General features: G+C 51.0%; 1 protein-coding gene across 1 annotated transcript in view; it reads right to left on the bottom strand.

The window, feature by feature from the left end:
• GRIK4 (glutamate ionotropic receptor kainate type subunit 4) overlaps nt 1-16,325 on the bottom strand; it is a 122,119-nt gene that overhangs the window by 16,688 nt on the left and 89,106 nt on the right. The window contains exons 10-12 of the mRNA XM_066334950.1: nt 10,897-11,004; nt 10,085-10,288; nt 1,913-2,026 (exon numbers count right to left, since the gene is read on the bottom strand). Coding sequence (XP_066191047.1) covers nt 1,913-2,026; nt 10,085-10,288; nt 10,897-11,004 — 426 coding nt within the window. The remainder of the gene's footprint in view (nt 1-1,912; nt 2,027-10,084; nt 10,289-10,896; nt 11,005-16,325) is intronic.

Raw genomic sequence — 16,325 nt, forward strand, 5'->3', positions numbered from 1 at the left:
GACATTCCCTGTGCAAAGCCTGCACCAGGATCCCTGCCTTGCCTCTGGAGGCAGGAATGCTGAAGACTGAGGTGCAAATCTGAGGCAGGACATGAGCAGAATGGTTTGGGTTGGAAGGGACCTTAAAGATCATCTGGGACAATTTTCACTGTCCCAAGTTGCTCAGAGCTCCATCCAACCTGGCCTTGGATGCTTCCAGGGATGGGGCAGCCACAGCTCCTCTGGGAAATCTATTCCAGGGCCTCCCCACCCTCACAGGGAAGAATTCCTTCCCAACATAACACAGACTTTAATCAGCAAATCTGATTTTAATCCTAGGAGACGCTGGCAGAGAACGGTCCTGCTGCACAAGGCAGCAGCTGATGTGAAAACCCAACAGTGGTGGGGAAGGGACAATTCCATCCGACTTCCAGGAGCTGGGAAGACTCAACCCTCCTTTCATTTTTTAATTTTTTTTTTTAAGCGATCAGTTCAATCATCGATCCTGAATTCTTCACGTACCAGAGGAAGCAGAATTTTAACTAGATTTTAATTACTTGTTTGCTCTTGGCAGGAGCCACTCAGCACAGAGATAGATGCGTGAATTTGTTTCTGTTCATCCCCAACGCTGCATCCTTAACAACCTCCAGGCTGGGGAGGGGGCTGGGAGAGGCAGCTTGAATGCATTTTCTTTCTTTTTTCTTTTTCCTTTTGGCTGCTATTGTTGGGCTGACAGAAATCAAGGCGCTGTCACTCACGTCACACCCCACACCCGTGCTGAGCACGTTTCCAAAATGCACACTGGGGAGAAGGAGGCTGCAAAAGGAGCTTGCCTCCTGTGGCACCAGGAATTTGGGAGGAACTGGGGGAAATCTGTCCTCTCCCGAGCTTCAGGGAGAAGGTGAAACAGTGGAGGATGCAAATAAAAGAGCATTTATGGGAATTGAAGACAAATTTGGCTAAGCAGAGACACAACACCATGTGCAATCTTGCAGACACGAATCCCCATCTGGGAACATTCCTCAATGTTTTGACACAGAAAAAAAAAATAATTGTCCCACTCCTGGAAGTGCCCAAGGCCAGGTTGGACAGGGCTTGGAGCAACCTGGGATAGGGAAGGTGTCCCTCCCATGGCAGGAGGGGGAATGAGATGAACTTTGAGGTCCTTTCAACCCAAACCATTCCAGGATCCTGTGATGGTTCTACAGCCGTGCTGAGAGCACCCCCTGAGCTTAGGGAGCTTCCCTTGGGCTCAGGGTGAATAAATGAGGGGAGCTGAGAGCAGAGGGGCAGAGGCCAGGCAGGGCTGTGAGCTCAGCCTGGCACCCCAGCAGGGACAATTCCCCTGGGGTTAGGACAGCAGAGGGCTGATCTGCCGGCAGAGCACTCCCAGGAGGTGACCGCACAGAAAGCCACCCGGGATTCCTTCCTGATGTGATTCTCAGGTGGCAGAAGGCAGCAAGAGAGCAAAGCTGAGATCAGGAACAGCCCCAACACCGCAGATATCCCAGCTCAGCCTCCCAGCCAGTCTTGCCACTAAATCCAACTGGATGGTGACTCCAAAGTCCCTGCCATTGTGTCATGCTGCTGCACCCCTCCAGCCAAGCCTGTCCTCAGCACACCTCACCCAGTGGCCTTAAATCCACTTAAAGCCACTCTAAAAACCATCCTGCAGCCCTCACCATGCCAAAAAACCCCCACCAAGTGCCCTGGGAGGAGTGAGGAGAGAAGCCAAAGGAACAGGAATGGAATTCACCCCTCCTGACACACAGCAGAGAGCCAGGGAAAAGCAGGAAATAAAGGTGGAGCACATTTGCGTTTAAATAGGAAACCAAAATATTTTTATGAGTCGTTCATTATTCTCCTCTAAACCAGGCAGGTTTGCATGCAAATAATGGAGGGACATAAAGGGCTCTAAAAATCGGGCTCTTACCATGTGAACTCGGTAGAGAATGCTAATTCCCAGAGTCATGAAGGGCTTGGAGAAATCAATCACCTTCTCCCGCTCCGCCGTGATGGTCAGCCCCGCCACGGCCAGGTCGGCTTTCTGGGGAGGAGGGAGCATGGAAAAGGTCAGAATCCTGGGAAAGCCTCAAACCTGGGGCCACCCAGCACACCTGGCTCCTGCAGGGGGGTGTCCCACCTTCCTGGGACAGGAGTTTTGTGTCCCCTGGTCTCCACATCCCTCTGTCTGGGTGGGTTTCACACAAGCCCTGCTCAAACTCACCCCAAAGATTAGCCCACCCTGTGCTCTGAAGAATTCTTCCCATTTTTCTTTCCCATTCCCCATTTTTCCTTCCTCTTCCCCATCTTTCTTTCCCTTCCTCCATTTTTCCTTCCCTTTCTCCATTTATCATTCCCCTTCTCCATTTTTCCTTCCCCTTTCCCCATTTTTCCTTCCCTTTCCCCGTCTTTCTTTCCCTTTCTCCATTTTTCCTCCCCTTTCCCCATTTTCACTTCCCTCTCCCCATCTTTCCTTCCCTTTCCTCATTTTTCTTTCCCATTTTTCCTTCCCCATTTTTCCTCCTCTTTCCCCATTTTTTCTTCCCTCTCTCCATTTTTCTTTCCCTTTCAGGCTGGAGCAGCTCCTTCCCCCCGAGTGCTCACAGCCCGATTGCCATTTTTTATTCATTTAATGCATTAAAACCTGGAGCCATAAACCAATAAATTTTATATTAATCTATAGAAAATACATTAAAAATAGAAAATAGAAAACCTCCTCCTCCCTTGTTGAACACAGCTGTCCCTTCTGGTACAGACACAAGCACCACAGGTGACAAAGCAGCGTCCTCACCCCTGAGCCATGGAGTTCTGCCAAACCCAGACCTCCACAACTGCAGATCAGTCTCCAAATAAAAATAAATAAAGTAAAATTCAGAGGACTGGCATTAAAGTTTGCAGATTGACTTGCAAAGCAAATGAGATTACGGGGAGGAAAAAAAAAATAAAAATAACTTCTTCCCATGTTAATACCCTTGTAATATAGATAAGGGATTTGAATTTTAAACATTATTTTTAGTACTTTAGCTCTTTTAATGTCTGTAATTGCTTTCTGTAAAAATGAAACCTCCACTCCCTTATCCATTTGTTTCTGTGCTTTGCAGGAAGATGATTATGCATGTGGAAAAAGAGAAGATGGGGGAGAAAGAGAAGCTGCTTGCACTTTTTTTGTCCCTAAATTTGACAAGGTGTGTGCAGATGCCAAGGCACCACCAGGACCCTGGGAAGGGCTGGGGCTGCAGGAGGGAAGAGCAGAAATACTGGAGCCAAAAGAGGGACAAAAAAAAAGGGAAGGTGACATGCAGCCCTGGTTTCCTGCCTGAGGTGTTTTGGTTTTCTGAAATCCTTTTCCCAGGGAATTTTCTGTCAACAGGAGAAATGTTTTTGTAGCTGTAACTTTGTTATTCATTCCTTTCCCCAGGAGGGACTTCTTGATGTTCCTCTGCTCTGACCAATGGCAGTGAAGAGGTTTGTCTCTGTGTCACCAATCACATTGGGCTGTGTGAAATGGCATAAAAGGGAGACACAGCCCAAAAATAAAGGAGTCATTTTCAGCCTTGTGAATCTCAGAGTCTGTGTCCTTGTGGTGTAAAACAGTGTCAGTGACCCTCGAGCCCAGGAAGGGCTCATGGAGAAGGTGACATCTCCCCGGCCATGCAGGGAACATGGACACGCTCACTGCAGGTTTTTGCACTTGTCTCCAAGCAGCTCTCACAGATTTCTAAGAGTTTCAGGCTGGAATGAATGATGAGCTGAGGAGAATTCCTGCATAGGCAGACATTTACCCACAGGCTTTTTAAAAACACACCAATAATCCCAACGTGGCGTGCGAGCACTTGAGCCTTGTGTAAACACCAGCAGATTACTAAAAACGGGATCAGTTCATCTCTGGAACGTGGCTGTGGAGAATTTTATCTAGCAGGAAAGCCTAAAGCTTCCTAAACCTCTCTTGTCTCTGCTTAAAAGGGTTTGTAGGTGCCATTGTCCCTGGGGAAGCCCCTGGTGAAGATGCAGCTTAGTCTGACAAAGGAATTCTTCTCCCAGTTCTCCAGACTGAAAATTCCACCAGCAAAGCCACAGACTAAAGCAGAGGGTAAAAATACCACGACCAAAGGGTTTCATGCCAAAGCTTTCGGGATTTTTTCATTCCTACCCTGTATATCCCAAATGTTAAATTGTAAAAGGAGCAGCAGCATCCCCAGGTTTGCCCAGCTTTGGGGTCCTGACCCTTGTCTGGGGAGAAACAACACCTTGGTTGTTCCCTGATCATCTGGGTGTTACTGAGCCAGCAGCAGTCTCTTGAAATGCTCTTCCCCACACAAAATAAAGGGCAAATCCATCCCCCTCCCTTTGTCCACAGAGCAGTGACACAGCACAGCCTTCCCCTGGGCACTCAGATTTTGTGCCCACCTCCCTTCTCTCATCTCTCATTCCAGCAGAGTGATTTCCTTTAGATCCCTGCTAAACTTCCAGGATTTTTGCCACATCAGAGGTGCAAAACTTTCTGCAGCAGAGCTCCAGCTCCTCATCACTCTCTCCCTCTCTTCTCTCTGCAGGCTCAGTCATGCAAGTTAAGAGCTGATCTCTGATAACACGGGAAACTTTGATCTGGGAATGGCATGCGAAGAATTCTCTGCCTGAATTTCATCCATTTCATGCTTTCAACTCTGCTCCTTGACAAAACTTCTCGTGATTCACTGAGCTCAGAGGAGCTCTGCAAACATGAGCTCTCTCCAGCCTCCCCCACCTGAGCACAGGTAGGTGCTGGCATTTTATGGGCTAAAGGGATGCCCTGGGGAAGGAGAAATGGGTTTTGCCCTGTCCTGCACTCTGTCCACATCTGGGCTCTGGGGAGAGGAAAAACCAGGAGGCAAAGGATGAGGGGGAAGAAGAGGGGTTGGTTTTCATCCCTCCAGCACAGCTACAGCTAGAAATGTCAGCGTGAAACAGGCTTAGAAAAAAGACCCCGAGCTTTTCAGGAGTGGAGGCAGCCGCTTCTCCCGACAAAACACCGCCTAAACAGGGCCAGAGCCTCGCTAGGTGAGAGGAGACCCAGGTGGGCTGGCGTGCCAGACAAAAGCTGCCACCAGCACCCTACCTGGCATTCCCGTGGGCTCTGCCTGCAGCAGGGCTCTGCAGAGGACATGAAACACGGGGGCTGAGCCTGCCTCCTGAGGAGGAACAACAATGAAGCATCCTCCAGGAGCAAATTGCAGGGACTGCCAGTCCAGAGGCGGCGTCCGCCCCCTCTGACAGGGCTCAGCTCGGTGCTAATGGTGATGAATGGGCCCTGACGTCAGCCCCAGCCCGGAGAGGATCCCAGAGAAGCCTCCCACGGCATGGGATGGCAGAAAGCAGCCGGGAGAACAGCCCAGCCCCATGGACATCCCCCAGCCCTCTGCCAGGCACTGGGGACACAGCAGGGAGAAGGTGCCAGAGGGGCTGGGGCTGTGACAAACACCTCGAAGACAAAGCAGGACAGCTCTGGGAGCACAGGGCTGGCATCTTTGCCAGGAGCAGGAGTCCCTCGTTGAGCAGCTCCTTGGATGCCACATCCCCTGGGTGTTTGTGACAGCGCCGTTGTCACCAGCGCTGCCCACGGAGCTCTGACAGCATGACCAGGGGCAGCAAATCCTTTCTCTACACTGTCCCTGTGCTCAAAAAGCCTCCCAGAAAGGTGAAATAGCTGCTCGAGCTCAATCTGTGCAGACCCAGCAGCACCAGCCCTGGGTGGCTGCCCCAGCAGAAACCCATCGTGCTCTCTGCAGGATGATCTCCAGAGCTCTCTGCTATTCCACACAACTCCCTGACATTCATGTGCCAATTCTTGCCTTTAAAGGCAGCAGGGTCACTCCAAACAGGTGTTTGGGAGTGGTTATTTTCAGGACAAGTCTGTGTGCTGCCATATCAGAAGTGACAGCCTGCAGACCCTGGAGGCTGCAGCTCTCCCTGCGAGGCACAGTCAGGGTGAGGTGACCAGCACTGAGAGCAGGTGTCAGCCCCGAGTCTGCCCTCACCTGCCCTGTTCTCTGTGGGTGGGAGGACAAAACCTGGGCCAGGTGTTCCCCCTGCCCGTGGCAAAGCCAGCTCAGGTGAAGCAGTGGGAATGGGGACCCAAAGCACGCAGGGGCAGCAGTGAGACCAGCCCAGCAGGGCTTCCTGCCCTTCCTTCCCCTTCCTGCCGTTCCCCAGATGAAGGGAAAGCAGCACCTGGGCACCAGCGAGGAAAACCAGCACCCCAAAGCTTTAAGGGGATTTCTGTTCTTGGTGTTGCTGCTCCTGAGGCTGGAGCAGATGAATAATTTCACGTCCCTCACTTCAAAAAGAGCTTTGTTCACCACTGATCCTGGCCAGACTCAAGCCAGGCTGTCACGGTGCTGTGAAAATACATCCCTTGGTTTGTGTCACGCCAGAGAACTCATTTCAGCTCCAGGATGAGCTGGGGAGAGAGAGAAGGGGAAGAGCAGGCACCATCAGGGACTGTGAGCCAGAACTGCACTGCAGCAGCAGGGAGCAGGATGTAATTCTTCCAGCCCAAATGCCCTTTAAGTCTCTGATGCCAGAAAGGAGGAGATGGGAAGATTTGCTGCTCTCCCTTGTTTGTTTTCCTGTGCCAGAGCCAGGAAAAGGCTGACAGGGAGAGTGGCTTCACTGCCCTGCTCACTCCAGGCATGAGCAGGGTGCTCAATCTCCCTGCCCTGCCTGCTCAGAGGGACAAATGAGCCCAGGCTTTTCTGCGTCTGTGACATCTTTCACTACAGAATGGGCTCTTCATCAGCGACTGGAGAGACAGGACAAGGGGGAGAGGATTCCAACTGAAAGACAGATCGGGAAGGAATTCTTCCCTGTGAGGGTGGTGAGGGGCTGGGATGGAATTCCCAGAGAAGCTGAGGCTGCCCCATCCCTGGGAATGCCCAAGGCCAGGCTGGATGAGGCTTGGAGCACCCTGGGATACTGCAAGGTGTAAAGGGGGTTGAAACTAAATCACCATTCTGTGATCCTGACTCCTTCCAAGTGATTTATTCCGAGCCAAACCTCCATGAGCTGATCCCAAACTGTACAGGATTCCCAAGGATCCCAGTCTCCCTGATCCTTACCTCCCAACCTGTTTTGTGAGCAGGGCAGGAAGATTTGTACTGGTGAATTTGGGTCAACAACAGATTGATGTTTGTACAGCATCCTGCTCAGTCGTATCAGGGGGCACAATTAGGCTGCAATGGAATTCCCAGCACTTAAGAATAAATCAATAGCCGGTTAATTTAGAAGCAGTAAAATGAAACTTTTTCTCCCAAACAGCCCAGAGTTGTTCTGAGGAGATTCCGTGCCACAGAGGGATTACTGAGGAGGCATTGCACGGAGCTGGATAATTCTGTGACCTTTTGGTCCTGCACATTGAGTGTGAGTCAAAAAACTTATTTTCTCGTGGTTGATCAGGATCAAGGGGGAATTATTTTCCTACAATGATACTGTGCTGGACTGAGGCAGAGCTTTCATTTTTGGGAAGGATTTGGGACTTTTGTGAGAGGTTTCTGCCCCAACTGATTCCCTTTTTCTCCTAAAGGGGTAGAGTGTCCAGGGGATAAATCCACTGGAAGAGGAATATGTGCACCCAACAGAGGATCTGCTGGATCCCATGGAACAAGGGGCTGGAATAAACTCCCTTGGGGACTGACTGTCCCCTGGGCAGTGAAATGCCCTCAAATAAAACATCCCAGGCAGCCCTGAATAAACACAACACCAAGCACATACAGCTCTGCCCTGGCTGACCTGAGCCCAGCCCCTGGGATTGATCAAAAACTTGCTGAAACCATTATAAAAACTCTCAGGGATATAGGGAGAACAAGAGACAAAGCTGTTTCTCTTCCCCAATTTGTGATCCAGCCTCACAGGCTCTGACAGCTCTGCCCTGCAGAAGCAAAAGTAAAAAAAAAATCCTCCTAAATAAGGCTCGAGCTGCAGAAGAAACAAACGGTTTCTGTGCGAAGACAAAGTTAAAACACTCATCACTGGAGAAAAACAACCCTCCAGAAGGTCCCATTTAATGAAGAGACACTGCCAAGGTTAGTAGGCCAAAAGTTTGATGGCTGTTCCCTTCCTTTGATCAGATGCTGCTCTCTCTTGCCTCCCCAAAGGAATGTTGCAGGAGTGTAATTGTGTGTGTGTACACACACACAGAGACACAAAGATGGATAAAAACCATGCCAATAGCCTGGAGCATTTGCAAACAGCCTCACAGAAGCTCTTTGGAAAGAGCAGATGGAGGTGGGATCTCAGCTGGCGTTGAGAGTGACTGCTCAGGGAAGGGTGACCCAGGAGACAGGCAGAGCTCAGGGGAGTCTCCAGTCTGTTCAGTGCCCTGTCTGTGACCCTCAGAAAAAACAAAATCCCATCTTCTGCCAGACAAAGAGTTGCCCCAGCTGACCTCAAACACTCAGCTGAAATTCCTGGAGTGGGATGAGCATCACCCTTCACCACGTGGGGAAGAAGCAGAAGGTGACAATGAGCATTTCTAGAGATCACGGACCCATTAATGACCACAGAATCATGGAAGAGACCTCCAAAATCCTCAAGCCAAACTCTCCACCTAATTCCACTGCGCCCAATAAACCACAGAGTGAAGTGATGCTCATTTTCCAGGGAGGAAAAATCTGGCAGGAGACTCAGATCCCTGCCTGGAGCCACAGGGGATGGATTTGGACCTTTGCTCCTCTGCTCTGCAGAAGAAAAATGACTCAGGGTCTCCTCTCCCACGGAGGGGGGATTATCAGCAATCCACGTCACCATGGCTTTGTCACCAGCTGGGAAAGTGGCACTGGGGCTCTCATGGGCACGTCAGTAATGACAAGGCAGAAATCAGTGAGGAAGTATTGGCTTAAACAGCATCAATCCCACAGTTAGCTGTGGCTAAGCCTATTTTCCTTAGGATCTCGGAGCATTTTGTGAGCTCTGTTTAAGCTTCAGGAAGCCTGAGAAGGATCACAGAGGGAAACAAAGAGCAGGGAGGAGGGTCCAGGCTGCCTGAGCCCAGGTGTACACGGAATTATTGTCAAGCCCAGCAAAATAATTCAGTTTTCAGCTTTGCTGCTGGGCAGCAGCTCCACAGAGCACAGCAGTGAAAAGATCTCAAGCCATGCACTTCAAGGAAAATAGGAGATGTTTCTTTTCCAAAAGCAACACTGAGTTAAGCAGCTGAACTGAATCTGCCAAAACTTTCCGAGGCAGAAATGGGATTCCTATTTGCTTCCATTCCCAGTGTGGTTTTGTAATTCTTTATTTCAGCTTTTACCAAGCTTATGTTTCTCTGTTGCAAGTTTTCATTTATCTTTCCACTAGGAAAAAAAATAATCTATTCTGTAGTGAGTTTTTACATGGGATCCCAGAGTCCAAACTTCCTTTCCAACAAAGTGACCACCCCTGAGAGCATCCCATGGCCCTGCTCTTGCTCTGCCTTCTTCCCACACTCTCACACCACCCCAAGAAACACATTTTCCACCAGGAAAACACATTAAGTGAAAATCCTCTGCTCTAAGCCTCCCAAATGGAATAAAACCCCATCCATCCTCATCATCACGAAGCACCAGGGGCTTTGCAGAACCAAATCCAGCACTTGAGCACATCCAGGCTGGTGAGGGGCTGGGAACACAAACCCTGTGAGGAATGACTGAGGGAGCTGGGGTTGTTCAGCCTGGAGTAAAGGAGACTCAGAGGTGACCTTATCACTCTCTACAACTTCCTAAAAAGTGGTTATAAAGTTGTGCTCAGGTGGGGCTGGGCTCTTTCTCCAGGCAGCACTGACAGAACGAGAGGACACAGCCTCGAGCTGCACCAAGGGAAATATAGATTGGATATCAGGAAAAAGTTTATGACAGAAAGAGTGATAAAATATTGAAACAGGGATAAAGAGGGATAAATTCTGCCTGGGGAGTGGTGGAGTCACCATCCCTGGATGTGTTTCAGGACAGACTGGATGTGGGGCCAGGGTTTAGTTGAGGTGTCTGGGCTGGGTCGAACTCGATGATCCTGAAGTTCTTTTCCAACCCAGTCATTCTGTGAATTCTGTGAATCCCAGCAGAGCAGAGATAAAAAGAGCAGCTGATGCACTCACCCGAGCTATCAGCTCCCCAACCATCCCCGTCCAGGTGCCATTGGCCTCGGGCACTCCGTAGACGCCGTCCCCGACCAGGTGGATCTTGTAGTTGAAGCGCAGGATCTCGGCCAGCTCCTTCAGCATGTCCACACAGAAACCCTCGTAGCGGTCGTTCCCCTCCAGCTCCTGGTGGTTCCACTTCAGCATTAAGTAAGGGTTTTCCTGCAGTGAAACTGGGCAGCTGTCATTCCCATCTTAGCCGAGGTGTCCCGCCAGCACGGAGCACGGAGGGGGTTGGAGCCCTGAGAATTCCAGGTTTTCTGTGCTCACTGACCCCCAAGCAAACACTGCAGTGACCTGAGGCCGTGGAAAAGGCTCCCAAAATTGAGTGACAGCCCTGGGATTGTGGGTGTGGGGTTTGGATAGGAGTGTGGGATATCACAGGGGGCAAAACTGAGAGTTTCAGGGTTTAGAATACAGTAATATAGATATAAAGCAAGATGGAGGATTTAGAGCAGAGGCTGAGTCCTTCTTTTTCTCCTTCTCCATGGTCTGGGTGGGGTTTTGTAATTGGGTAAAAAAATCCTCATTGTGGGCCAGGGGTGGTTGGTTATTGGGTTAAAAGTAAAAATAATTTAGGTGTCATTTCATCGTTGGACAGTTTGTCCTTAAAAGACCTTGTAAAGAGTTAGAGACAGAACCATTTCTCACTTTGTTACCAGAACTCACAATTTGGGAGACTGAACTATAGACAAGAATTAATAACCAGCTGACCCCACCCTGAGGGCTGGGCTGGCCCGAGGAGAAGTGTGGGTGCCCCCTTCCCTTACCAGGATGGTGGTGACAATGAGCGTGGTGTTGAAGAGGCTGTCGGATATGTTGGAGGAGAAGATCCTGTTGTCCATGCTGAGCCCTTCAGAGACGTGCCAGTGGCCAATCTGGAGAGACAAACGGCACAATAAGGGGATTTATAGGGCGAGTCACTGTCCATATGGCTCTGGTGAGTGACAACTCTGGAGCTGGCCTGTTTAGGGACGCTCCATTACCTTCACAAGGCATCCCAGAACAGGTCAGCAGAGAGATTAACCCTCTGTGCACAGCCCCACCTGCTCTGCAGTGCCACCAGCCTGGCCCTGTGCTGCCTCCCCACGTGTCCTCCCTGCTGGGGGACAAAGCTGGGAGCTGGGCAGCTCCCTGGGAGCCACACAGCCTTGTGTGTTGTCCCCAAATGCCACCAAATGGGTCCATCTCAGCCAGAAATCCCCAATCTGTGGGCTTGGCCCTCCCAGCGTGGTGCTGGGAGCCTCTGCCCTCCACCTGGTGACAAAGCCACCTTCTCAGTGGTGCTGCTCCACGATTCCTCTTCCAGCTTATTACCACAATTAAGCACTTCCAAATCCTTTGATTCAGGCTCATCACACCCAACAGCCCAATTTACCCATCCAAGCATCAGTGTGGCTGCAGCAAACCCAAATTCCCAGCAGCAAACCCAAATTTCCAGCAGCAAACCCAAATTCCCAGCGTGGATGGCAGGGGTCAGTCCCCCCAGCGCTCGGGAGGACATCGTGATTCAGCTGTGACACAACTGCCTTCAGCCAGGGGGGAGGAATATTCCACCAAACCTAATTTTAACTTCAAGAGCCTCATCTCAGAGCTCTGGGCAGGGAGATCAGCACCTCCAGCAGCTCATTCAGAAGGTGTAAATTCAACTCTTGCTCTCTCATTGTCCTTAAAAGAGCCTCTGCTTTTACTCGTGGGTACAGGGGTGGCTGAGAGAGGTCAGCTCCCTCGGAACCCCTTCCCCTCCTTTTTCTCCTCTGGCCCATCAGCTTCCAGCGCTCTGCTGGTGTCCTCTGACACCTCTGGGGTGCTGCGGCCCTGAGAGGCAGTGGGTGACCCCAAAAGTGCAGGGAGAGTCTTCAGAGCTCCTCCAGAGCTCCCTCCTGTGACACCGGGGCTGAGGCAGCTCTCCTCTCACTGTCAGACTGGGAGGAACTAATTCATTTTCCTTTCTGTCACGGGTTAATCTTGTTATGTCCAAGTCGGGGCAGGGAAGGTGGTGTGGAGCTCTGAGATTGACTCTGTGCCTGCTCTGGGCACTGCTTGGCCTCTGGGGTCACCAAAGGCTCGAGGACTTGAGGGTGGCTGTGATCTGAGCCCAGCACAGACACCCTCACTGACCCAGGGGGTGCTGAGGGAAGGGCCGGGTGATTTCTGGGCTCCTTTTGGGTGTAGAGGGAAGGGCCAGGTGATTTCTGGGCTCCCTCTGGGTGTAGAAGAAATGAATGGCCAAGTCCTTTCCTCTCCCAGGTGCCAAATCCAGCCCAAGTGACCCTACAAGCTACAGTGGGGATGTGTGAGGAGTCCCAAACCCAGCCTCCTCATCGCAAGGCACAAGGAGCAGTGGGAAGGGCGAGCAGGACAGACCCCCAGCAATTCCACCCCGTGCCTGAGAGCATTCTCCAAACCCTCCTGGAACTCTGGCAGCCTTGTGGCCGTGCCCATTCCTAGTGCAGGGCTCACCTTGGGAACACCAGCCCCCAAAACTGGGAGATTTCCCAGATTTCACAGGCAGGGAGCCCTTGGAGCAGAGCTTTCAGTGGCCATGCAGGATGAATCCCTCCTGAATTCCCCGCCTCTGCTCTGATTGCTGAGCAGCAGCCCCTCTGCAGCAATCGCCTCATCACTCACAAACATTGCCTAATTTTTCTTCCCTCTCGGATTTCTCAACCAGAGATTAGTGACAGATTAACTTTAATTTTAACAGCCCTCGCTGTTCTCCAATTTGTCCCTCCCCTGCTGGCATGTGCTGAGAGTAATTGCCTCTTCTCCTGACAGTGCTGTGGGTTTGACCTTGCTTTTAAAAGCACCAAGGCCACACAGTCCCACGTGCTGGGGGCACTTTCCCCAATCCTGGCTGGCCCCAGCTCACCGCTGTGCCCCTCAGGGGCTCCCAAAGCTCCTCCTGCTGCTGTTCCTGCAGTGTCAGAGGGTGTCTGGGCCCCTGACGCCCCTCTTCTGCAAGATGGATGTCAAGGTGATTTTAATCATCTCTATCTACATATAAAGAGCCTCTGGAAAACGGAAAAACATATCCATCTGCAAAGTTTGGGTTTTTTTTTAGAAAACAATCAAATGCTCCAGACGGACATGGATGAGACCATCCTGTTGTTAAGGCTCTGGACAAGGACTTCAGGGTTTTTAGGACTCGGGGTTTTTAAGCAGGGGAGGTGATTGGTCTGTATAAATACTCCAGGTGGAGGAAGTCTGCAGCAAAGAGGTAGAACAGCTTTTTGAAGCTGAAAGGATGGCGTTGGCACAAAAATAAATACACACAAACCGGCCAGAAATAAACAGGCTGACAAACCAGGGGAGAGGTTCCCAATGAACAGAGGAGCTGGAGTAGTGATACCTGTCCTGGAAGAGCAGCACAGCCAGCTGGGTGCAAGCTGGAGCTCAACACCTTTGGGAGAGGGGTTATGTGACCTGGAGACAGGTGGAGAAAGTTTTCTCCATGTCCTCGGGGATGTGTGACCCCCATGGCATCATCTCTGCACCTCCCTGAGCCCCGAGGAGATCCAGCCCTGCCTGAAACACCCGCAGGCATCTGCAGGCAGCTCTGCAAGCACAAACTGTGAAACTCCGGGTGTGAACCAGCCCCAAAAGCCTGGAAATGAGCAGGGAAGTGCCACTGCTCCGTCCCCACAGGCACAGGAGGTGCCTCAGTTCAGCTGCTCTGGAAAAGGTGTGGTTTGGGTCGGTGGCAAAGAAAGATTCCTCATCTCTGTAGAAAATCCTCATGTGGAGCATTCCTGCCTCACTGCTTCTGCCCTGTGAGCAGAGGCTTTGAGGCTCCTCATGGAGTGAGGTGAGGAAATAAAATCAAGGTAACGATTTTAGCAAAATCTCCTGCTTATTTTTCTGTGTTTAGTATATTTCTGTACTCCGCTTATTTTCTGTAAGCACAGAGATGACAGGGCAAGACTTCACCACGAGCTCCAGAGGCATCATTGGTATTTACCAGCCCCATTCCCAGCTTCAAATTAAGGAAAAGCCAGTCCTGAATCCTGATCTTGGAACAGGCAAACAACAACAGGAACCTTCTGGGCCCTGATTCCAGGTGCTGCCCCTCAGTTTGCAGCCATCACCCCGCTCTCTGTGTGCCCAGGAAAAGGAAGGAGTGCACACTGCAGTCAAGGTGGCCCCGGGAGAGGGAATCTGGGAGTGGCTGGGGAGGGGAAAAAGGGAATCAAACCAGCAAATGAAAGAAACCCCTCTGAGGACACAGCCATGGGGTTGGATTCCTGAGTGACACCGCTGATGGCAGCGCAGCAAGGAGGCAAAAGGTCCCCCATTGAAGTTAGTATTGAAAGCATTAACTATTAAACCAAAGAAGCACACACACAGCTCACCCCTGAGGCCACCAGCATCCTCCCGATGTCCCCTCTGGTGACACGACTGACACTTAGCACAGCCCAGGCAGGGCTGCAGTGGCACACACTGAGTTTGTCAGGTCCTGGGGACAGAAGTCATGGAGCTCTTGGCACAACCTGTCCCTGGGCTGTTCCTGGGGGCAGCAGCTGAGGAGGAACCCGTCCCACCGAGGCTGATTAGCTGCTGCTAAATTAAAAAGGTTTGATGTGGCGGGGACTGCGGAGGGTCCCAGAGCTATCGGCGGGGAACTCATCTGTATCTCATCAACAGCCCAATTAACAGCCCCAGCACTTTCTCTGCTCTGTCTCAGGACACCAGCAGGTTCAGGCAGACTGACGGGGAGAGCTGGGCTCAGGGTCTGCAGCGTCCCCCTTCCCCTCCCTAAATCACAGCCTGTGCTCACTGCCTTCCCCAGTGAAGTTCCCCAACCTCAGCTGGTGATTCCCAGCAAACCGCTCTGCTGGAACTCCACCGTGTTTTTTAGAGGGGCAAAGAAAGGGGGAGGAGGGCGGGGAGAAAAATAAAAAAGATGACATTTACCAACGCCAGCCCTTGTCAGATCTATAGATCACCAGCACATTAATGAGCCTGTGCTTTATCGAGCATCCTGTGAGCAGACAGAGCAGCTCTCATATGGCTGTGGAAAAAATCCCTCTGGTTAAGCTAAATCAGGAAAAGACACGTTTGGTGCGTTACATAAATGTATTAAAAATTGGATGTCAAAAAGCCCTGCCTCTCCTTGCCCAAAAAGCAGCAGCAAGTTAAAAAACCTAAGTGTCTCTAATTTGCTTGCTGGCTGGATCAGCCTCAAAATTCGGTGAACTCTCCATCAAAGCTGATGAGCTGGAAGTCCCTGTGGCCTCACTGGATGGAAGGAGAGAGAGAGGAGGAGAGGGAAAGAGAGGAAGAGAGGAATGGGCAGAGTTCAAATGAGCTTGGTTTAAAACTAAGCAGGGGATAGAAGTGTTTCAAACAAATCAGTTAATACAACCCTTGGGAGCCAGATTGTCTCCAGGATGTGAACGCCTGTTCTTTACCCTGCTTCTTTAATTAAAATATTTCTAATGATTTATTTAGTCGTTTTCATCAAAGGAAGCCAGGCTGGCAACAAGAAAATAACCATTTATGGCACAGCAGAGCTGCCTTTGGCTTCCCTTTGAGGGGAGGTCGGGCAAGAGCCAGACAGGTCTCACAGCTCTCTGGGGATGCTCTTCCCGGTTAAACACAGCTCAACACATTCCTTTAGGCTGGGAGGGGCCCTGACACCCCTCTGGGCACTGCTGTGGATCAGGAAAGCTCCCTGAGAAAGGCAGAGAAAGCAGAAAAGCTGTCACAGGAGCAGTTTTATGAAAATCAGCCCTTTCCTGGTGGGTTTGTGACAGGGAAAGGTTTGCAGCCACCCCCAAGGGACTGCCCTGTCCTTTCAGCACTTTTTCCCCGTGGCTGGAAGTGTTTCATCCTCCCTCGCAGCCTGATGGGGAATTTGGAAAGCTTGATCCCAGTGCAGCTGTCCTGGGCAGCTCACAGACACAAAGCTCCTTTTTTACCGAGCTGTTACAACAGGTCAGCAAAGGTTTTCTCCTGTCACACCAGGTTTGTGGGGAAGAGAGGAGACTTTAGTCTCAGGGCACATCAGGCTGCAGTCACAGCTCCCCGTGGAGCTCTGGGAGAAGCTCTGCTCCAAGAGGACCTGTGAGTTAAACGTGAAGTCCCTGCCACGTTCAAACACATCAAAACCAAAGCTGTCACAGGGAGCTTTGCAGCGTTTCCTGCCTGAATCCAGCTGAATTCGTGCCCTTATTAATGCAGATGGGTTTGGATCTGT

Source organism: Sylvia atricapilla, chromosome 23 (assembly GCF_009819655.1).
Source record: "Sylvia atricapilla isolate bSylAtr1 chromosome 23, bSylAtr1.pri, whole genome shotgun sequence".
Lineage (NCBI taxonomy): Eukaryota > Metazoa > Chordata > Aves > Passeriformes > Sylviidae > Sylvia > Sylvia atricapilla.